Source organism: Pelobates fuscus, chromosome 3 (assembly GCF_036172605.1).
Source record: "Pelobates fuscus isolate aPelFus1 chromosome 3, aPelFus1.pri, whole genome shotgun sequence".
Classification (NCBI taxonomy): Eukaryota; Metazoa; Chordata; class Amphibia; order Anura; family Pelobatidae; genus Pelobates; species Pelobates fuscus.
Genome location: NC_086319.1, coordinates 196,239,307 through 196,263,248, shown reverse-complemented (window position 1 = coordinate 196,263,248; position 23,942 = coordinate 196,239,307). Strand labels below are relative to the sequence as shown.

General features: G+C 39.2%; 1 protein-coding gene across 1 annotated transcript in view; it reads right to left on the bottom strand.

Annotated features, from left to right (window-relative positions):
- ANXA6 (annexin A6) overlaps positions 1–22,974 on the bottom strand; it is a 75,519-nt gene extending 52,545 nt beyond the window's left edge. Inside the window, exons 1-3 of the mRNA XM_063447870.1 lie at positions 22,812–22,974; positions 10,631–10,677; positions 2,493–2,583 (exon numbers count right to left, since the gene is read on the bottom strand). Of these exons, the coding sequence (XP_063303940.1) occupies positions 2,493–2,583; positions 10,631–10,642 (103 nt within the window). The 5' untranslated portion in view covers positions 10,643–10,677; positions 22,812–22,974. The remainder of the gene's footprint in view (positions 1–2,492; positions 2,584–10,630; positions 10,678–22,811) is intronic.
- Between the last annotated feature and the right edge of the window lie 968 nt (positions 22,975–23,942).

The window sequence follows — 23,942 nt, the reverse complement described above, 5'->3', positions numbered from 1 at the left end:
CATGACCCAAAAGTATCAGTAAGACAACACAAATGTCAATGAATAGGGGGTCATTAACACATGCGAACGACTGATGCTATATAAGTAATGTTAATGATGGTTTCTCTGTAAATGTTCTCATTGGAATTTCTCACAAGTTGAGCAAAAAGTAACAAAACAGAAAGAAATATCTGTGTACTGAGAATGTCTACACCAGGGGTAGTCAACCTGATCCCTACTGCCCACTAGTGGGCGATTTGGGATTTCAGGTGGGCGATGGTGGGTTCTGCAGAAAATGCCCAGTGAGCCTCGATGGCCATGGACCAAGGCCGTCAGAGGGGTTCCTTTCATCTCCTCTGCCAGCCCATGCAGAGCAAGCCTTACTGTAAGCCCTCAACAACTCCCTCACTGGCCTGCTGGCACTTAGTTCCAGCAGAGGAACATTATGCCCCCCCATCCTGGTAAAAGGTAAGAAGGGGGGTGGGAGGGGGCGACATCAAGATAGATATTCACATCTCACCCACCTACACACAGCTTAGATCCTATGCACCCTTCACACACACCCTACACTACACACACCTTCTGCCCCCTCACTCACATAATGACTGCCCCCTCACACACAGACACTGCCCCCTCACACACACTGCCACCACACACAGATTTCCCCCCACACACACATTACCTCTCACATACATTCTACCCCTCACGCACTCCACCCCTCACACACACTGCCCCCTCACACATCCAAAGCACTCCGCACACACAGCACCCTTCACGCACACACAGCAACCCTCACAAAAGCACAGCACCCTCACACACACATGCACAACATACACACTGCCCCCTCACACACACTACACAATGCATGTCGAACTTGTGGCCCATGGGCCGCATGTGGCCCATAATGGTTATATTTGTGGCCCACATGCCCTGGGGCAACTTTGTGTTGTGACTGCGACAAGCCGCAAGAGAGGAAAGATATTTCCTTTCTGATTCTTGTCTTCCTTCCCATGGCCGATCGCATGCCACACTCATCCCACAAGCAAGCCACACTCATTTTGAGGTAGTGTAACATGGGTTTGGGGGACCATAGTGAGGTAGTGGAAGAGGGGCTTGGGGGACCTTCCTATGTTGCATGTTAAATTGAGGAGGGAGTGCAGTGCATTCATTTGAGGGAGGGCAGGCATTAAATTAAATTGGAGGAGGGAGTGGGCAGTGTGTTTATTTTATGGGGGCGGGGCACTGTATTAGTTTGGGGGGGAAACGCGCAGCTTTTTCCTACACATGCACAATAGCCTTCCAAAGCTTTCCAATAGCCTGCCAAAGTGAAGAACAGACTCATAGGACTTCAAAAATCAACAAGATAACGTTGTTTGTTTTTTACAGCTGTGCAACAGCATACATTCATTATTTCAGTCCTATTACCAAACTTTTCTTAATATATCAAGGTAGTTGGAAACATTGGTTATATGCAAATGCACATCTCCTTTAAATACATTTGCTCTTTTGTTTACTTTAAAGTCCTACGAACGTGAGGACATCCAGTGTCAGTTAGGCAACTTTTTTTATACTCTACTTTTCTAAATAAACCTACATTTCTATGAAAACTGAAGTTTTAGTTTTTTTTGCTGCCTACATGAACTTAAAACTTGTTTATTTGGTCCGTGTTAGCCTTTGAGTTGACATGCTTGCACTACACCCTTACACTCACTGCATACCTAACACACACACTGCACCCTTCACACACACACACACTACACCCTTCGCGCACACACACACACACACACGCAGGGCCAGCGCCACCGTTAGGCGAACTAGGCATTCTTGTGTCGCCCCCAGTGCCGGGCCGATCCTCATGGTGCCTGAAGGTGGGGGCGCCCACAGAAGCCTTGTCGCAGGGGGCCCAGGAGGTGGCCATCTGGCCACCGCAGGGCACCACCAAGCTGTATTAGGTAAGGCAGAGCAGGCACCTGCTTACCTTGATGGCAGGTGCCTGCTCTGCCAAAAAATGCCAGTGACCTGTCCTGAGGAGAGGGGGACAGAGAAGCCAGGCGATGAGGGAGGCTGTTCTTGCAGCCTCTCACTCCTCCCTCGCACGCAGTCTGTGATGCCTGGAGCCGGAATATGACATCATCACAGCGGGCGGGAGGAGTGAGGAGCTGCCCCACACTGGACCCCAGGGAGGTGAGTGTTTGACTGTCAGTAAATGTGTGTGTGTGTCAGTGAGTGACACACTGTGAGTACACTGTGTGCTTATATTGCTTTTGCAATTTCCATCTGAGTGCAATAAAGAACCCAGTATATTATGAACCATATGAAGAATCTTGAAGAATATGGAGAGTTCAGTAAGAATTTCTACTTACGTTTTATCAGATAGAGGAACTGACTATCCAAAGCAGAACTTTGTTTCTACTGCTGTTATTAAACTGATGCTTGAGTGAAAGTGAAGGGTGGGGAGGCTTAACAGACTAAATAAACTTTGTATTCAGTGTATACACATAAAGTCAACTTACCAAAACCTTTCATGGCTTTATAAAGAGTTTCTGCATCTTGACTGGCATCAAAGTCTGGAAAATCCTTCACTGAGCCTCTATAACGACCTCCCTGGAAAAGTAAATAGAGAAGAAATCAGATAATAATCTGCATTTATAACAAGTGTTGTTGTAAATATATTGGAGTAAACACAAGTGGAGATAAAAACATTTACCGTGGGGGGCGGAGCTAGCAGCCGAACGGAGCGGCCGCACTTTACCCGAGCTCCGAGCTTCTGAATTAATCTACAGCGATAAAAGGCCAAATAGAGCCAAAAACTGGCACCAAGTTACCACATACCTACCTAAGTGTGTGATGGGTCGGAAAAACAAAAAACAGAGGGCGGATAGAGGCCCCCTTTGCCACGATATCGGTGAAATGCTGCGAGGCCCTCAACGACAAACATGGGACAAGATGGCGTCGGGAGATGAAGGTTCCTCATACTCCTCTGAGGATCTCTCTTACACCCCTGGGGTGGGGAACCCGAAAATACAGACATTGGAGCCAAAAGTCAGACCTCCAGCCGCCGGTGATCCGGTCACAGCTGCCCAACTTAAGGACATGCTCTCGGAACTGAGAGAGAATATAGCGGTGCAAAAAATAACCCTCCTGGAGGTAAAGTCAGACACACAGGACACCAGACTCACGGCTGTGCAACACACGCTGGCGGAGCTGCAGCAAAGGCAAAGGGCCGCAGAGGACAGAATGGAAGCCCAGGAGGAACGCAGGAGACGCACCAATTTGAAATTATGGGGCGTACCAGACTCTGTGAGCCCAACCAACTTGCCACACTATATAAGACGCCTGCTTAATACCCTGCTGCCGCCAAAACAGGTCAAGGCGATCAAGCCCGAGGGCATGTTCAGACTAGCGAAGCCAACTACAGCTCCAGCAGAGGCGTCAGCAGACCTAATAATCAATGCAATTAACATAATAGTGTGTTTGATTACTCTGGTTGTTTTACACAATTGCCCCAAATATCTGCTCCTTGAAATCTGCTTCGTATATTATAATTCACCAAACAATAACTTATAGAAATTTTACAAAGGAATTATATGGTTTAAGCAAATATAACTAATTTGAAGAATTTTTCCTGGGTCCCTATGTTGACCCGCAATTTGCAACGACCTTGTCAATTCTTAATCCAGTTTAGTGTATAACATGATTAATATACAATTTTACTATATACCATGTTCCCATAATATGAGAAATAAATATTTTAACTCTTCTTACATTTACATAAATGTATCACTTTTTCTTGTCTTTTGCTTTTTATTTGAAACATGTTTTATTCTTACAAAATTCTTATTTTTCACCATATTACAGGTTCTCAATGGATAACAAATTTTGGATTTCATTTAGAAAGAAAAATAAAAGCAGAAACAATGTAGTAATATCTTAGCCAGAAGTACCATAACTATGTGTAAAATGGCACTATTTCGTCTGTATCTTGGTAGACAATGCAGCTGGATTTACAATGTCTCCAAATAATGTAAGCCTGGATTATCTTAATTTCTTGGCCCCTAGCCTTTAACCTCATGATGCCCATGATTTATAGTCATATGACAAGACCAAACGTATCTAATGGACTCTTCTCTTATCTCTAAATTTTTTTATCCTTATTTTAAATCCTAGTTTTAGATGATTCATAGAAAATCACAAGTTGGGCCAAGATAGCCAATGTTTTTAGAAGTTATGCGTGTATTAGTGTATTATGCTATGGTAAAGGTATCTACAATTAAAAATTATCAAATATCATGGTAACAAGGGCGATTCAAATTGCAGAAACTATTTTCAATGTTAAAGGATCACTATAGTGCCAGGAAAAACATACTCGTTTTCCTGGCACTATGGTGCCCTGAGGGTGCCCCCACCCTCAGGGTCCCCCTCCCGCCGGGCTGGATGGAGAGGAAGGGGTTAAACTTACCTCTTTCTCCAGCGCTGGACGGGGAACTCTCCTCCTTCATAGCGACGTCATCGGCTGAATGCGCATGCGCGGCAGGAGCGGGCATTCAGCTAGTCCATAGATAAGCATTCTCAATGCTTTCCTATGGACGCTGGCGTCTTCTCACTGTGAAAATCACAGTGAGAAAAGCGGAATCGCCTCTAGCAGCTGTCAATGAGACCGGCACTAGAGGCTGGATTAAGCCTATTATAAACATAGCTGTTTCTCTGAAACTGCTATGTTTATAGAAAAAAGGGTTAACCCTAGCTGGACCTGGCACCCAGACCACTTCATTAAGCTGAAGTGGTCTGGGTGCCTATAGTGGTCCTTTAAGTTTTCCTTTCTGCCTGTATATCTGTAGGCTATATTGATGCAATTTATCAGAGGATTGGTATAAAAAGATTTCTATGGCTGCTTCTTATTTCCCAGTCTGGCCCTTCTGGTATGCTCTTTTTGGGGGTTATGTATCTTTTATATAACTCGCAATAATGTAGTCTGCTGTACACTGTGTTGTCTATGAATCTTCTCCAAGTACGTTTGCTTCCTTGTCAATGGACCTGAATATTATCATTGGAAACCATAGCTTATTAAATATAGTGTCTCTTATACAACTTAATTTAGTTTTCTACATAATCCTTCCAATCCAACACATATTGTTTTTCCATTTGGTGCTCATAGAAGGACCCTAGCCATTATCACCACATTAAACAAAGATCAGTGGTAATCTGGAACAAGATAGAGGTGATCACATGACAGGGGACACAGGACCACGAGTGTGGCAGGGGTTGGTAATAACAAATGGGATAGAGAACCATAAACCCTAAACACTCCTCTAATTGTAGGTTGCCTTAAACCTGTTTCTTGAGGTACATGTTGTGGACCAATGTTATTACAGCACCTGGTAAACAGCACTGTAATAATGCTGGTAATAACAGTGTTATGACTATTTCAAGGCAGCAATATTTCAGTGTTGCATTTACATAATGACTGGAGCCTCTTCGTAGACTTTTTTTCATGGACTCTGTTCAGAGTGGATAAAGTGTTTCTAGAAGGAGAATTGGTTTTCAAATATTAAACATTAGGAGCTATACATTATTTGTTGCTTGTTGATAGCCCATAAATCACTCTTTATTACTAAAACTTAATTACCTAGAACATTGGCTTAAAAACAGAGTACAAAGAGTTGTCGTTAATGGTAAATTTTCAAGCTGGATAGAGGTGGCAAGTGGTGTCCCTCAGGGGTCTGTTCTGGGACCCCTTCTATTTAACATGTTTATAAATGATCTTGAAGACAGCATTGAAAGTCATGTTTTAGTGTTTGCAGATGACACAACACTTTGTAAAATAATACAATGTGAGCAAGATATTACTTTGCTGCAGAGGGATTTAGATAGACCGGGGGACTAGGCACTGAAATGGCAGATGAAATTTAATGTTGAAAAATGCAAAGTTATGCACTTCGGCGTAAAGAATACACAAGCAACGTATACCCTTAATGGAAGCAAATTAGGGATAACAACACACGAAAAGGACTTGGGAATTGTTATAGACAACAAACTATGCAACAATGTGCAATGTCAATCAGCAGTGGCCAAGGCCAGTATGGTATTGTCATGCATGAAAAAGGGCATTCATTCTCGGGACGAGAATATCATTTTGCCTCTTTATAAATCACTGGTAAGACCACACATTGAATATGCTGTGCAATTTTGGGCACCGGTTCTAAAGAAGGATATTATGGCACTAGAAAAAGTGCAAAGGCGGGCTACAAAATTAATAAAAGGAATGGAACATATCAGCTATGAAGAAAGGTTAACACATTTAAACCTATTTAGTTTAGAAAAACGTCGCCTGAGAGGGGATATGATGACATTATACAAATATATTCGAGGCCAATACAAACCATTGTGTGGAAATCTATTCACAAACCGGACTTTACATAGGACACGAGGTCATGCGTTTAGACTAGAAGAAAGAAGATTTCGTCTAAGGCAAAGGAAAGGTTTTTTTACTGTAAAAACAATCAGGATGTGGAATTCTCTGCCTGAAGAAGTGGTTTTATCAGAGTCCATACAGATGTTCAAACAGCTACTAGATGCATACTTGCAAAAACAGAATTTTCAGGGATATAATCTTTCAATGTAGGGTAATAACTGCTTGATCCAAGGATAAATCTGACTGCCATTCTGGGGTCAAGAAGGAATTTTTTTCCTAGCTTGTTGCAAAATTGGAAGTGCTTCAAACTGGGTTTTTGTTGCCTTCTTTTGGATCAACAGCAAAAAAACATATGTGAGGAAGGCTGAACTTGATGGACGCAAGTCTCTTTTCAGCTATGTAACTATGTAACTATGTAACTATGTACCTTAACGACTCTTGGTGTCTAAAACAGCATTCCCTGGCTGCATCCCACTTGTTTTACAGAGTGTGGATTTATAAGCTTTAACTACGTGTCTGTAATAAATATATATATATATATATATATATATATATGTTAAGGGTGCTTAAAGTCTTTTTATTAATATACTTTGTAATTTTCTACAGTGAGTTTAGTAGAATTTCAGGTATGGGGTTACTCTGAATTATATAATTTAATAATAACAGTGAATTAAGACAGATATTTTAAATAAAGATATATATTCATGTTTGTAGCAAGTAGATAGCCGGTAGGTACCAGGTCTGTTCAGGTTATAAGAGTTTTTTGCAGCCTCACAACCTAGGTGTAAATACACTGCAGTGGGCATGGGGCAACATAATAAGGAGATCATAGGGTGTCTACAAATTGCAAGGGATATTAGGTGAGGTACATTGATCGACATTTAAGGAACTTGAGTGACGTGTTGGGCAGTATTGACATGGGGGCATATTGCAGTGTTTTAAAGATGTGGAGATCTGTGATACACTTATGCACATTATATATTGCATGCAAAATGGTAGAAAGCTAGGAAGATTGACCAATATATGGTCATTGCTGGTGGTTTACTTTTTGCATGGACTAATTCATATACTATTAATGGCTTATTGACACAGATATATTTGCAGAAAACAGAAGGTTTTGGATACAACTGCACACTTTCCAGATATATTCTTTTTTATTTATAGAATATCCATTGTCATACTTTAGTCTCCCAATCCCAAGACAGTGATTAATAAACACTGATACAATTAGACATAATGTGCAGTGTAAGGAACTGTTCTTGGAGATGATATATGCATGGAGTCAGGATCAGTGTAGAACAAAAACATACAGACTATAACACAATAAATAGACAAGCCATATATAGATCCTTAGAGGAGACCACGGTAGTAGGGTAACGGTAGAGGAGTTAGAGACGTTGCCAAGGTTAAGGACAGGAGAAATGTGGATAAACGTTATAACAAGCTAAGGTCAAAGGATCCTGTAGATCAGGAGAATTCAGTAAACAGACTAATTCGGAAATGAGGAACAGGAGATACAGGCAACCTGCTCTTGGATTACTAGAACCACAACAAGGCAACATGGAATGGTAGAGGTAATTCAACAATAGTATCCGAATTAGGTTCAGCAAATTCGCCATTTGAACCCGAATCCAGGTGCCCATAAAACCCTGCGGCACGCTAGTGTTCAGTGTCGCACACAATGCCAAGGAATTCGGTTGAAAGGTTAACGATCCCAACACATGCCTACTTGATATCTGAATCGAGATATATATTTTCTAGGCAACTTGTAAATCAGCTGAGGCCTTTTGAAAGTTTCCCTGAAAGCCACAAATACCCATGTTACCTAGGTTAACCGCTTCCCTACTAGAATCGTGCATTCATGTAATTACTGAAATTTCTGTTTTATATTACATGTATGTGCTTGCTACTTTTTTATCATACATGTGCTAGCCATGCTTTAAATACTTTATGCTAATATATGTTTGCAACCAAAAATTGCATGGTAGTGTAGAGGTTAAGAGTTGTTTTTTTTCCAGTACTTGGTGTTAAGACCTGCAGTGGTTATGGTACTGCGGTCTTCTATTCCTTTCCCAATAGCTGAGCATAAGTGATTACAGATGCAGCAGGGAGTAGAGAAATAGTGTAGATGAATGCAGCTTCCAAGACGATTCTCCCCAGCAAATAGAATATTCCCCAAACATGAGCCTCGACTTCATGAAGGGTGTAACAGAAATGAAGTTTATTGAAAACACACAGGCTTTTATGAGAAATCCTCCTGCAAGAGGACCTCCCACAGCGAACAAAGACAATAACCAATCACCATACAGTTTTACAGTAATACACGCCTTCCCTCTGCACACAATTTCCCCAAAAGTTGGAACACCCCTTCCCCCACAAGGTATCCCCACAAATTACATATCCCCTGATAGCCCCGATCTGGGGGACAAACATATCCAAATTTCACCCAGATCGGTTCAGGGGTTCTTAAAAAGTATGGAAGCCATATGTCACCGACCACACACGAGGCTCCTGCCCAAAACAGTTCCACGAATTCAGCGTGTGCGGTCGGTCAATTCAGAAAAAGGTAAAAAGCGAACAAAGTACCGAATGGATCCTCCTGGCTCATAGGAGCGATTGCTCCCCTTGTCCGTACGAACAAAACTACCGAATGGCGCTCTCCTGGCTGTTCGGTAACTAAAGGAAGCAGGCGTTTGGTAGTTTCAGCGGTGGTTCGTGAGGTCGAGTGTCCGATTTTAGTTCCAGACACTCGACGATCAAGTCCCGCTGACTCCCCTCGTGCGAACAAGATGGACGCCATTTTCTGTTCCACGTGGCGTTTGGCTATACGAACAGCGGCCACCCAGGGAGCACTTAATAGTCGGTTCTTTTGAAGTTAATGAGCCAGGAGGGTGGTCGGTGTTCGGTAGTTTCAAACTACCGAACCAATATTCAATATCCATGCAGTAAATGGAGGAAAAAGCCAGAATAAAGAAGAAAATATTAGATAAAAGTCTACTTTCTTCACACTTGGCATTTAATAAAAAGTGGTGGTAGTGTGAGAGAATGTCCAGGTCAGTAGTAAAATATCTCCAAGTTCTGAAACCAGTACACTCATCCAATGACTCAAAAGTCATTAATGAGTCATACCATGATATATTAGTGAATGCCTATGAGTTAAGTCAATGCTATTTCAAGTATTAAGTGGTCTACTCATCTCACTATAGTTTATAGTAAGCAAGCAAGATGGCAGATTTCCTCCAACATCTGCTTCATTCTTCTTTATTCTCTAAATTTATAAATATCTCATCATATGTGTAAGTAAATTCTCTGCATGCCTTGGCCCAGTATCCAGTCCCATTATTCTCAGTTCTATTTACCAGCTTCCCTCTATGCCAAAGTCCTAGATATTTATAGTTAACAAGTTAAAGCTGATCTGGAAACATAACATTTTAGAAACTGAAAAATGTTTCTTAAACTTTAAATTTCACACAAGCCTATTCCATAGAACTAGTAAGTGTGATATGTGACTCCTAAGCTTTCTTCAGACATCTGGAGTCAAAAAGAGGAGTGGTGCTATAGACAAGGGGAAGCTAAGAGATGCTGTGATGGCAAAGAATTTGGGATAGCTGAAAGTGTTTGTGTATGCCTGCTGTTGATAGGAATGTCTGAGAGACCTAAGGTGGCTGAGAGAAACTGAGGTAGCTGCTAAAGGACACCAGGGATGACTGGACACCAAGAGGGTTATTTCTATCAGCAATGTGAGACCTACACTAGGTAGCTTATTTACCATCCATAACTGTGGACAATGAGAACTAAAACAGGAAGAATAAAAATGCACATACATTGACTGAATCTGGTTTGATGCAATACTATTACAAAGGAGAAAATAAATTGCATCTAATTTATTTAAAAAATGTTTGGTGATAATTAGATATTGCTAAATATGACACTCATGTTTAGATTGTTTTTTAAACTCTAGCATTTTTCCCTGCCCCAAATGTGCCATGTATGGACAGTATAAAAGCAACATGTTTAGTACAAGTTCAACATTATATAAAGTGGTAAAGTTTACATTAATTTTGGCTATTTTATTTTTCTAAATAGGCTGGGTATGAATAATGTCTGTTTCTTTACATCTGGTTTAAAATCAAAACTCAGAGGTTTACATGTTTCATAATGATCTAAAGGAAAACACTGGATAACAACATATTTTTCCAATAAAAAAATTATGTTTTTTTGTTTGTTTTTGTTTTTTACCTGTGATGACATGTTGATCAATTTGAATCAGAGGCTGGTAGAAAGACCTGTAAATATACAAAACAGTGATTATGAGTAACATTAACATAATCTTTAAAATAACAACATCTTGTGGACATGTCAAATATTTCAATACAGTATACAATGCTGCTCAAATATTGTGTTCACATTGCTGGAATGGTTAAACATTTTTAAAGATATATTTATGACTAATTTCAACCAGCACTATTCATTATTCTACATAAATTATGGGCACTAATATAAATTAATCCCAGTTTCAATTTTCTGTGTTTATCAAATAATACATTACAAAATTTGGGAAGGTGAAAAATAACCAATCCAGGAGAGGCGTCTAGGTGCATGCTGGGAATGTGATGTGAAGAAAGCAGGAAATAACATAAATTAAAACAAGTGAAACAATTAAAAACAGTTTTTATCCTGGTTACATATTTTATAGTATTGTGCCATTTATTCCTATTTTAGAGTTAATTTTTAATAGAGTATTATCATAGATATTAAATAATTGCAATCCCTAGTTAATTCCCAGTATATTCTGTTGTTACACATCAGAAACCACTGTACATTATGTGTCTGAACTTTAAATCAGGTCAGTTGTAATTAAAGGGGCTGGAGAATACTGTTGTCCAAGCAATTAGACCTAGTTAAACCCTGGTCCGTTATCTTTATTGAGGTATTTGTTTTGGGGGTGGAAGGGTTAAACCTCCTCTGGGGCACAGTAAGAAGCTCAGAATGCTATTATAGCATTATAGACTGGAAAAACTATTTTCAGAGTGATTGATGTCCCAATAACATGAACCCGCTTTATTTCATTCAAACTTAACAAACTTTATTGACATTGCAGAATAAAACACATGTCCATAGTAGATATAAAGGAAATAGGAATATGTCAGATTTTACATTATGGCAATATTTAAAAATGTACTTTGCACTGTTGGTGAATGAATATATATTGTATAGTATACAGTAAAACTAGCTGTTTCAACTGTAAACTATTCTACTTTCAACTGGTACTCAGCATAACCCCCTCCCCCTTGTTCACTCTTTCAAATCACTGTAAGATCCTTTTAGGGAATCTTTCTGGCTCTTGATCTGTGGCTTCCTGCAGACTCTATAGTTTAAAATATGTGCAGGTTTGGTTATACACAAGTCTGGAAGTGAGTCATTACTCTATGGGCAAATTATATGAGGTCAATCACAGTATAATTGTATATAGCTTTATCTTACAACTACACTTACTTTCCTGCAAACATAATAGAAGGAAACATTTTGTGAACAAAATACATTTTTGTATAATGGATTTAGATTTGTTTTTGCAGTATAAAGATACAGATATTTACATTGTGTTCTATGTATGACATTTCCGTGCATATGCTGTATGTTCAATATTGATAGTCTTAGCAAAATAAACTACATTGTATATTAAGTGAATATTAAAGTAAACTCTGCCTTCATAAGTCTGCAAATAAACAAGGTTCTCAAAGTCTAAACCAGTACTCGTGTTAGAGACAAACATGTAATCGTGTCTAAAATAAAATGTAAAGTACCTAGCAATTAACTTCATTAGAGGTACTATGTATAACACAGCCAAATGCTGCTATGAAACCCCATTCAAGTAATTTAATGTGGTTAATTCAAAGTGAATTTCTAAATTTAAGCAAAAACAGTCAAATTAGAAACATTGCTTGTCAGCTATGTTTTCATTTCAATTATGTGACCTAAAGTTTTAAATTCTCTTGGAAATTACTTTTAAGGAGATCCTGTCACCAAAAATACATCTAATTTGCTTCTACATAACTCCCTGTGTCGGGATACCTATTTTTTTTTTAACTGGAGCTCTTCTTTATATAAAATATATTAGTAGGGACTAATTTTCCTTATGAACAGCAGTCAAGTTGAAAAAACCTGGAAATGTGTGGGGCTTAAGACAAGCTCCACTAACATTGTCAAATTATGTTTTCTCATAAGTCTATTGACTGATAACACAACTGAAAAGACATGGAATTTTGCTATGAACGACTACGGAAGGGCAGAGGAAGGCAGTGAACTAGCGTTATTGTCAAAAGATATAATATGGTGACCACCAGTATGAAGATCCAGCAGAGTAAATTACATTTATATTTTAAATAGGACCTCGCCATACATAGTATGTTCCCTCCTCTGGTATCCTAGTAACTGAAGTTGTTTGGAGAACTTCAAATTATTCCAGTACAAATTCTATTTGGCCATTCTGCACACTGACGCGTTGGACTTTGTATTGTGTTACTGGAGATTTTTAGGATGATTTGTTTCATTGGTATGCCTGGGAAAATATTGTACATCACTTAGTAAATAAGCCTGTAAGTGTAAGAGATACGCTACTCCCTTGGCTTTATATATTTGAAGGTTCATATAGATGTGTTCAAGAATTAAAATTATTTTCAAATTATTAAGGCATTTCTGCCTAAATATTATAATTTTCATATGCCCAGTATAAACTACCTGTATACCCCTTTCAATTTTACCATCCAACTCACAATTTTTTCTCCATCTACATCTTCCAGCCACCTCTGCATACAACCTCCTTCATTTGTAGGCTCTCTATTTACAGCCTTCTTCCTATACACCTCCCTCCATTTACAGCCACTCCTTTTTACAGCCCCTTCTCCCCCCCCCCCCCCAATTAGACCCCCCTTTGACACACCACTCTACATATGTTGAGTGGATTAATAATAATAACAAATTATTTAACATGGAAAGGTACATTCAGATTGCTCTGGTTTCCAAGCAAGTCCTGGGGATGTTACTTTTGCCCAACGCAATCACACATTCCCCATTAGAATACCAGAGGACTGGTGGCACAGTGGCTGAAACAGCAAGTGCAAGCATCTACCTGCCATTACTTCACTGTGCTTCACTGTGCTCATTGAGGGAGATTTATCAGAATGTAACCAACAAAGGTTTAGCTCAATTTTTTTCTTGTTTTGCAAATTAACCATCATTTTTTTTTTTTTTTTTAAATTCTTTATTTTATTGAGGTATGTGATTATTGTGGTACAGAAAAAAGAGAGGGAGACTTGCAAGAGTTGTACAGATTAGGGTCACTATAACAGATTACAGAAATCTCCTAGGATTATCAACCTCTTTTTATATTATATTAACAAGCTTAGACCATAGGTGAATAACAGGTGTAGTATTTGCTAAACATTGCGAATTTCCTGATAATAGTATTTTCTGTTTCTAGCTTAGTTGAGTAGGTTTTTGCTGTAAGCCTTTAAAACACAGGCTAAACAAACGGAAAGGGATTAGCGAACATGCTCACTATTGACATGGAGCTAGAAAATAGTATGGTTTAAGCATGTTGGGTTACAGGCTTTGCAAAATAACATCAGTTACAGTTTTCTGTAGATTTAACCACCAGGGGACAGTGGAGAGCCGGGCTTGTCAAGTTGGGTACATATGTAAGCTTATGCATGTTAAGTGCTTTCTGTGGGGGGCTGCATAGGTAAAATCCACTGTAGTGAATTCAATGTGGTGTTAAGAGTAGTGCACTAAAATAAAGATTACACAGTGATATGTTGTTACTTTAGGTGTATGTGGTTGGCAGTCGCTTGGTCATTCCTGCAGCTGTGTCTGGCCGGCTGGCTTTCTGGTTGTGATCAAGTTCCTTGTTTCATGCTTTGAAATGCTTGGGTACCTGCCGGCCAGGAGTGTGTTCGCTGTTACCAGCCTTGGGTTGGGAGTAGCGCTTGTGCCCGTGTCCATCGCTCCGCTATGTCTAGGCAGGGTCAGAGTCCGAATATAGTCCCCACAGACCCGCCGGTGGCAGTGGGAGGTGTTGTTTCGGATGCTGTGAAACGAGCTGAGCCGGCGTGGTGAGTATGTACCTTTTAGGGTTATCCGATATACTCTGTTGCCAGCGGGCCGCGTTCAGTACACTGTGTACTTGTCAGCGTCAGTTCCCAGACGGCGCCCAGCCGTTGCTCCGATGTTGTGGCTTGTAGTAGACGCGGCGGCCATCTTGTGTCATGCGGTTTCAGGTTAGGTTTTTCCCCCTGTTCAATTGTCATGGGTGGTGATCTCCACTTCCCCGGTGGGGTCCGGGATAACCCCCCCGGCCCACAGGGGGGGGAGAACGGGGCCCTCTGCAGGCAAGCGAGAGGTCCCGACGGACCAAGTGCAGGGGATCGGCCGCTTCCCCCACCAGGGCCTCACGGCAGGCCGCAATCCCGCCCGCCTCTCAGTCCGCGTCGCCGCAGGACGGGAGCCAACAGCCGCCCCGAGGATTCATGCTTAGATCCCCTTGCTTTCTTATTAGTGCTGATGATTTTTCAGGCGAGATGGGGTTGTTTAGGGCTGATTTTCGGGGATTCCTCGGGGAGCCGAGGTGCCCCGCGTCCATCCAGTTCGGCGGTCAGGCCCCGCCCCCCAACCATCATTTTTGAATATATGCCATTCTTTGTGATTTAAAGAAGGCAGCTCAAGCAACCCAAACCAGAGTCTCTGGTCCTTATCTTTGCAAAGATATATCAGAAAACATTTTATAAATTTTAGAGTGAGAATTTTGTAAATTCCCTTAAAAAGATGACACTCATTAAAAAAAAAAAAAATATATATATATATATATATATATATATATTTAAAAGGCTATTTTTGTTTTCTCAGCAACAAACAATGGTAATAAATAAAAAGTATTTTTAACACATGCATATAGCAAAATCATTATTACTTTTTCACCCCACTGGGTGTTTTATGGATCTCTGTATTAGCCCACGGATTACCAAGCATTTTTTTCCTGCAACACTCACCCACACAACATCTCTACAACCCTTCATTCGTCAACTCCCTGGAATGACACAGATGTCTTGTAGTACAAACCTGATATTTCAGAACAGCTGAGTGTGAAAGACAAGCACACAAAACCAACTAGCAAATCAAATTAAATATTTAAAGCTGATATTGTACACATCTACAGTGTCTTCCATCTCTTATACAAATGTACCAACTAAGCCGCCACTTACTATAACCTGAAAAATATTAAGCACAATATGTAGAGCTTTTGTGATTTGTTTGTGCGATTATTTTACGAATGGTTTAGATAATTTAAAGTTATGAGGGAGAACATTTAACAAACTTTGTTTAATAAACAGCCTCACAGAGTGGTTTGGTTGCTGAACTGTATTGTCAAAGTATAACCAGGAAATGTAATGCTAGATTTGAGTAAATAAAAATAGTGGCCATCAAACAGAAATTCATTTGAGACATCTTTCCTCGTTTGTTATGTACTATACTGTACAATACAAATATATATGGGGTGTGCACTAAAGTGTGAGAATTTTAAAGGGAATTTGAATGCAGATCAAAATGCGTATTAAAAACAAACAGTTTTGTGGGTTTTTTTTTGCAATTTCACTATTTTGGCTAAAAATTTGAAATTCGTATTAAATTAACTTTGTGTTACCAGCAATTCACACTTTAATTAATAACCCTGATAATATATTTTACAATTATTTTGTATTAGCAAATATTAAAGAACATTGCAAGCACCAAAAGTAGTTTAGCAGCACATTCTTAACTTTTAAAGTTCTTAAGTATTACACACTATGTTTAGCTAGTGACAGACATCAGCCTACCACTGTTCAAACAAATGAGAGCAACAGAGAAGAGGAAGCCGAAACAGTGCCTGGTGACTCTTAAAGGGATACTATAGACCGCCAGACCACCTCAGCTCACCAGAGGCACTTCTAAGTTTACCGGACTCTAAGTCACCTAACTGACTCTGGATTTCCTCACGCTCTACATTAGTATATCAAACAGTAAAATCCCTATAGGAAAGCACTGATTGAATTGAATGAAGAGGGTTTAATGCGCTAGCAGTGCATACCACACATGCTCATTAGGTTCCCCCGTCGGATGATGTAGGAGGAGGCAGAGCCCCGACCTAGCACCGAGGGACATTAGCGCTGGAATCGGGTGAAATTTTTTTTTACTATTTTTAACCCTTTATGTTCCCCAGAGGGGTGAGGGGCCCGAGGAAGGTGGGGACAAAAGGGCACTATAGTTTTAGGAATACAGATTTGTATTTCTAACACTATAGAATCCCTTGAAGTGTTAAACCATTAAAAAACAATTCAACACTTGAAGGTAAGAAGGCGGGAGTGGACCCAAAGCACCATAACCACTTCACTGACATGAAGTAGATTGGCTGCCAAGATGTTCTTTCAACTTTATATACAACATAATCTTTATAATCTCACATCCACCTATGTATGAGTTGATAGAGTGAGGTTATGTAAATTATAAATGTCAGTTTACTTCTATCAATTTTTCTGTTTCTGTTGTATTTGCCATTAGGAAGTTATGGTGACCCAAGAGCAGTATGTGGGACAGGCAATATTTGGATGTCTCCTATTTCAGCAGTCGTAGTAGTCCAGCTTTAGATTCAAATGTGTTGCTGTATTAGTCATCATTATATAATATATATCACTGGGCACTGCAGCTCCTGACATTACGTCTTGCTAACTCCCCCATCTAGGCTGACTGTATAATTTCTACATGAAAGAGAAGCTGAGATGGTTCAACAGGGATCTATTTTTAAACCATAAGTGGAAAAATATTTTCTCCATACAGCTTTGCTGTGTTCTAGTGTATATGGAAATTGTACCTGAAAGACTTACTTCACAAGATGATCTCTGCTCTGAATAGGCTCAGTCATTTCTTACACGCTTACTACAATGCTCAGGCAACTAAGAAATAAATATTGCAAATGTGCCTTTAATACAGCGACCACGGTGTGACCTGGTAAGGTGACCGGAGTTTTGTCACAACCATGCTCAGAAGCAGATAAAATGCATCTGTGATCCCAAGAAAGTACAGAAAAATATATGACAGTATGCATTACACTGAAATAGAAAACATACCTAGTTATAAATAAATGACACTATAATACTTATACATAGAGGCTTCATCTCTAGTGTCTGATTTTATTTAAGTATGCTTTCCGAAAATGTCTTTATTTCTCCAGTATAAAACATAAGGAGGGGGTTTTATGCTGCCATTAAAAAGGATATCCTAAAAGTATGCATTGCGGCAAGAAAAATAAAAACCATACATGAGCTGTATCTATGCAGAGAAATGTATGGGGGTTAATCAGAGAGTTGTGGGACGTTCATATCAGAATTGCAAAAATAGGATGGCTGTAAAAACAAACTAAATGGGGATTTTGTTTTCATTGAGCTATTTTGTCCTAAATTGTGTTATTCTGTTTTAAAACTGTTATGATGTTAAAATGTTACTAGAGGCCGTCTGGTCAGATGGTGAATTTGTATGCAATACATGAACATTTACAAATACTCACATATACTTTCAACATTCCAGGATTTAGAAACATTTAGGCCTCCTGCCATGCCTGTGTTTGTTCCCTGAATGCCGGCTTTGTGTAGAAGCTAGAGGTGGCTTGTGAAGCACAGTGTGAAGGCATCATTAGGTATATTCTGTCTGTGCAGTCCTTCTTAGAGAGGAGGGTTCTACACACAGGCAGCCCACTGAACAATGTGCCTCGGTCATGACCCGTTTTTACCTGTTCCACATTCATATCTTTCAATGTTGGTAGGTATAAACAGAGGAGTACTCAGGACAGCTGCCACCTGGGCCGACTTGGTCTGCTATCACCCACCTGTTTTAAATAATAAATGGACACTCCATGACCTTCATTTCTCTCTCTATCTTTGCAGGTGTCACTCATCCATCTCTTCACCCCCCATGTTCTCTTCATCTTTGGATACTGGGTGATTTATTTTATTGGCCGTACCATATTTCACATCATACACACACACAATGATTTTAGTGCTGGCTGGAAGGAGCAAATTCTTATTTACAAAGATAGTGATATGCCGCTGTGACATCTGCCCCATTATACTAGTCTACCTATTACAAGATGGTAATACAATGTTTCTCTGTGTCAAACACCTATTATTGAATATTGCTACACTATGGGGAATTCACATGACATTACGAGCTGTTCATATAATATACCATGCCTGAAGATATTAATCCATTAAAATCATATTCTTCAAATGGAATATTGTATAATATTGACGTTGTTGAATACTGCTAAATTCAGAGTATGTTCTAGCTCAGTTTACTTTCCCTATAGTACACATTGGTGTGTTGCTGGTTGAACCAGTTTAATGTGAAGCTTAATTTTACCCTAAAATTTTACATTTGGTAGTGTTATGGTATATTTTGAATGAAAACTTGATGCAAGCAATTTATTTGCTGTTAATATGTGCTAATACAAGAAGAAAAAAAAACAATTTCTTAAAGCCCAGTTCTCAAAGATCAGTAGTTTAGAAATCGTGATACATTCACTTGTGTTAAAAAAATTACATTTATTTGGTATACCACACTACATATTCCAAATTAATAATTGTACTAATTTGACACTGCCTTAAAAAAACATCATTTTCTGTCCACTATACAGATCTATCTTGGTTGCCTCTTATGGGTGAAGATAAAGAATATTAAAATCTGTATACGACCATGACTATCACTAGAATAAAAATCTGTATTTTGTGACTCACATTTAAATGTTTGTTAGTAGTTGATATTTAGCTGGCACCAGTGTTAGGTAATGGTTTCATTACTTAAATGAGTAATCAATATTCAAAAACATAAATTCAAAAATACAGTACATAACTGAATGTCATTTATAAATAAATAATTAACTATTCAGAGCAAATAACATTTGAAATATTATACAGAAAATGTTGAATCTTATATTTAGATGTAATGATATTGGGATATTGTTACGAGATAGTAATAAATGATAATACTGTATACCGTATTGTATATAGAACACAAACATATATAGCTTTACGAAAGTAAGAAATTGATAAACACTCTAGTGAAGGAGATAAGGGTAATGAATAAAGGTCGTGGAGGGGCTTGGGTATAGAACAGGGGTAGGCAACCTTCGGCTCTACAGATGTTTTGGACTACATCTCCCATAATGCTTTTACAGCCATATTGCTGGCAAAGCATCAAGGGAGATGTAGTCCACAACATCTGTAGAGCCGAAGGTTGCCTACCCCTGGTATAGAAGGATGCTCTAACATTGACAAATGTAATAGAAAAATCGGATGTATGTTCTGATGCAGTAATTGGAGATATGGTGATGAAGAACAGAGGGGAATGATCTAGCTCGTAATCCGGGGTGAATAAGGGTTGCAGTGAGTGAGGGGAGAAAATGTTAAATAATGAATTGCGGAAGGTTTGTTTGCTAGCACTGAGTTAGGATATGATATCGTGGATGAAGAGAGATGAGATAGTTTTAAAGCAGGTGAAATGTATCTATGCATTACGCTGTTTATGGAGGCAGATTTAGAGGAAGGGACTGCAGAGTCAAAAATACTTCAAGGAAATGGGCAGGGCAAGGGTCAAGGATGTGGCAGTGATTAGTGAAAGAGAGGAGTATTCTGGGAAAGATATCTTAGAATAGAGATGCTTGGGTGAAATAAAATCACAATCTAAAGTAAGGATAGAATTAAGCATATCACTATTAATGTGGGGGAGATTAGGTCTGAGACAAGCCATTGTAGGAAATGAGTGGGAGGGAAAAGGTTGTAGTAGAGAGTTATTGGTAAAGTACAAATTTAAAGGGACTCTATAGTCACCAAAACAACTTTAGCTTAATGAAGCAGTTTTGGTGTATAGATCATGCCTCTGAAGTTGCACTGGTCAATTCACTGTCATTTAGGAGTTAAAACACTTTTGTTTCAGTCCATGCAGGCCTAGCCACTCCTCCCCTGACTGTGACTGACACATTCTGCATAACAAAACAAAAAAAATACTTTCATTTTCATTTAGATGTTTATCTCCTGCTCTGTAAATTTAACTTTCATTACATACAGAAGGATCATGCAGGGCATATCAAACTATTAACAGAGCAGGAGATAAGAAATTCTAAATTAAACAGAATTTGCAGTAAATAAGTAAAAACAATAGATGACTGAAATATTTAGGAAGGCTGTTTAAGTCACATGCAGGGAGGTGTGACTAGGGCTGCATAAACAAATTGATTTCACCTCTAAATGGCAGAGAATTGAACAGTGATGCTGCAGGGGCATGATCTATACACCAAATCTGCTTCATTAAGCTAAAGTTGTTTTGGTGCCTATAGTGTCCTTTTAAGTTTCTAAGGATTACAAATGGCTTGGTCATAAGAGAGGTAGGGATAGTGAGGTGAGAGGGCAAGAGGAAGATCTAAATTTTACAGGAAAGGGGCATGGTAGTTGGGTTTGCTGGACTACGTGACAAGACAAACCCAACAGCTGTATCCAGCTGGGTGGAGAGCGAAAGAGAAGACAATTCTGAGCAGTAGTTGTTTCAGTATATATGGGGAGTGTCCCTCTCTCTTTTATGGTCTTGAAATTGAAAGTAAAGGGATATTACTGATGTGTGGGATGGAGGAGATAATAATCCCTGTGATGGGAAATATTGAATGGTGCATAATAGCCTGGGTCATTTAGAATTTACACTAGCAGGGTCTTAACTAAAGGTTAAGATTAAAGTAGCTGAACTGGCAACAATATCCAAATCTGCTATGCTATGTTTAGCTATGATGGCCTTACATTTGAAATTCACGTTGAATTACCAGCAACTCTCACTGTAGTGAATAAACCTGTAGGGTAGGTATTCAAAGATGATACATTTTGATATGAGTACGGATGTACTAATTGTGATGATCTGAGAAATCACATTCGGCAGTGGAAAGTTAATTCGTAAGTGATCGTGGATACATTTCGAGGAATAATATAGACATACAATGTCATAACAAACACGTACTGGCAATATAAAAATGGAGTGCAAGCCTATGGGTCTGTGTTAGCTCAATGAATGGTGTAATTGAAAGTAGGACTGCAACCCCTAAGAACCACACCCTTAGGGCAGTTATAGGATACATTCATTTACATACTGTTAGCTACTTGCCTTTAGTTTATCAAGAAACATCAGAACAAAGTAATGTATACCAGTACACTGCAGATAAAGATCCAATAACCTTTTACTAGTATCAAGAACAACTTACAAGAAGGCCTTTAACAAATGATACTTAAGTCTAGTTTGTGAATAACAAATCACCACATTTTATTTTGCATCAGTTTGCTGTATCACAGAACAGGAAATTGTAAATTCTGCATTTTCCCTTAGATCCGCTTATCGATGCATCAGCATCTTTAGCGTAACTATTAATAACTTTTTACAAAATCAGCCAAGCTTGCACTACATCTTAAAACGCTACAAAAATTACATTTAAAAAAAGGGAAAAAACAAGTGAACAACATTGCAGTAACCCTATGCTTGATTTGCAATCAGATCTTGAATTATCTCTGAGTCTATGCAAGGACAGTGACACACCCAGTCCCTATCACAGTAAATTAAAATCTGCCATCCTGGCATGTACTAAAATCTTTAATTCTGAGGTGAATTAAAGAAACAAAAACTTATGGTTCTTTTTTCCAATGATCATAAAATAACTATTTACTCTTCTTATTTGCCTGTAAATCAAGTATTATTAGTTAAAGCATTAATTACACTATGGTATTATGTTTACTGCAACTCCAGCCAGCCCTAATGGGAGTTGTAGTCCGTTATGGCTGAAGAATGAGATTATCCATCTGGGTATAGCCATATATATATAGAGAAACACAGTTAACCTAATAAGGCTATACTTAATGAAAAAATTCCAAATAGACAAAACAGGGTTTTTAAAGTTACCCAGTACACACACAATTATGGTTACAATCTATCATTTAATTAAAATGCACTGTAAAGTGTAAACTGTAGTGAAAACCAAGTTGCAAAAATCCAGATGAACTGTACTGATGAAAAAAAAAAAAAATCCAAATCCATAACCTTGAGTTACTGGATTGGCTATTCTAGCCTACATTTTGCAATTTGGTTTTCACTTTGGAATTTAGGGTTTAGTGAATAAATCCCAGATTAAGATTTTTACGTAGCCAGGCAAAGAGTTGTTCAGTTTAGTACATATGGAATTAGCAGAACTGAGCCACATGGAAAGGATTAGAGATTTTACGAATGCCCCTAATTTCTAGGCTGTGGGCCAGCGTCACAGACTATTGTGCATTTCAGTGCCAGGAAGACAGGGGATATGATTGTAACTTACTTTATTCGTCAAGTAGGTCACAGCAAGCGAATAGTTTCAAGGAGAGATGTGGGAGACCACTTGACGACTGCAGGGTTCCTTATAGAGAAAACCTTTAACAGTCTCAGAGGAGAGGAGGAAAGAGACTGCCCTCCTATATTGCAGCAGCTGCTACCAGAGCCGTCAGCATGATGTCACAAGGCTGCAGCCCAGACTGCTCCTGATAGCTCTAAAGAGACTTATAAGGGGGGAGGGCCTGACTATACCCCTAGACACAGAGACACAGTAGGGCCCTGTGCCAAGGTGCTGCAGAAAATGGAAGGCATTGAGAGAAACACACAAAGCACACAAATCTACCATCATTGTATAATTGTATTACATAGAGACTAATCACATTTTATTTATATTAAACACATAAAGGTTTGAATGTTGCATTCTTAATGATACATAATATAAATAAACACAAAACAACTTCTTTTATCCAACTTGTTTATTCAATACTTCAATATTTCACCTTGGAGAATGGCCGTGAACCTTTATTACGGATTTCATAATTCCACTTTAAACATAAAACCATAATTTAAAACCAAACCGAAATATGAACCATTAAAACTTTCCACCATTAAAACTTTCCAAGGCTCCGCCCCCACCAAAGCCAGGAGCCATAAATATATATCATAAAACCAATTTTATAAGCCAAATCCACCCTCCTGTGATGCCCAGGAGGGTGACTTATATCCCATAATAAGGTCACGACAAGAAGGGAGGGTGGGTGGGAGCAGCAGCTCAGTTATATTTAAAAACGGCCAACCTTGATAGTTGTCTGGCACAAGCTGAGGTAAATAATTTGGCGCCTTTAAATTTATACTCCTAATTTTCCCGCCACTTCTTATCTCGTGCTGTGATCTACCAATCAGGACTCTTGCCCTGATCGCGACCTTCCCGCTCTGCTAATAGCGCGTGCTGCCCTGCACCTAACCCTCAGTGCGCTCTGCTGCTATCCTAAACTCACCAATACTTACCCAACAGCCTCTGCTCCATCAAACCTCAGGGGGCTTGCTCCTTATGCAGTCCGCGTGCCCGACATTACCATAAGAATATACTTACCCAAAGAGTCCAATATGAAAAAATAAGTAAAGATTTGAATTTTTC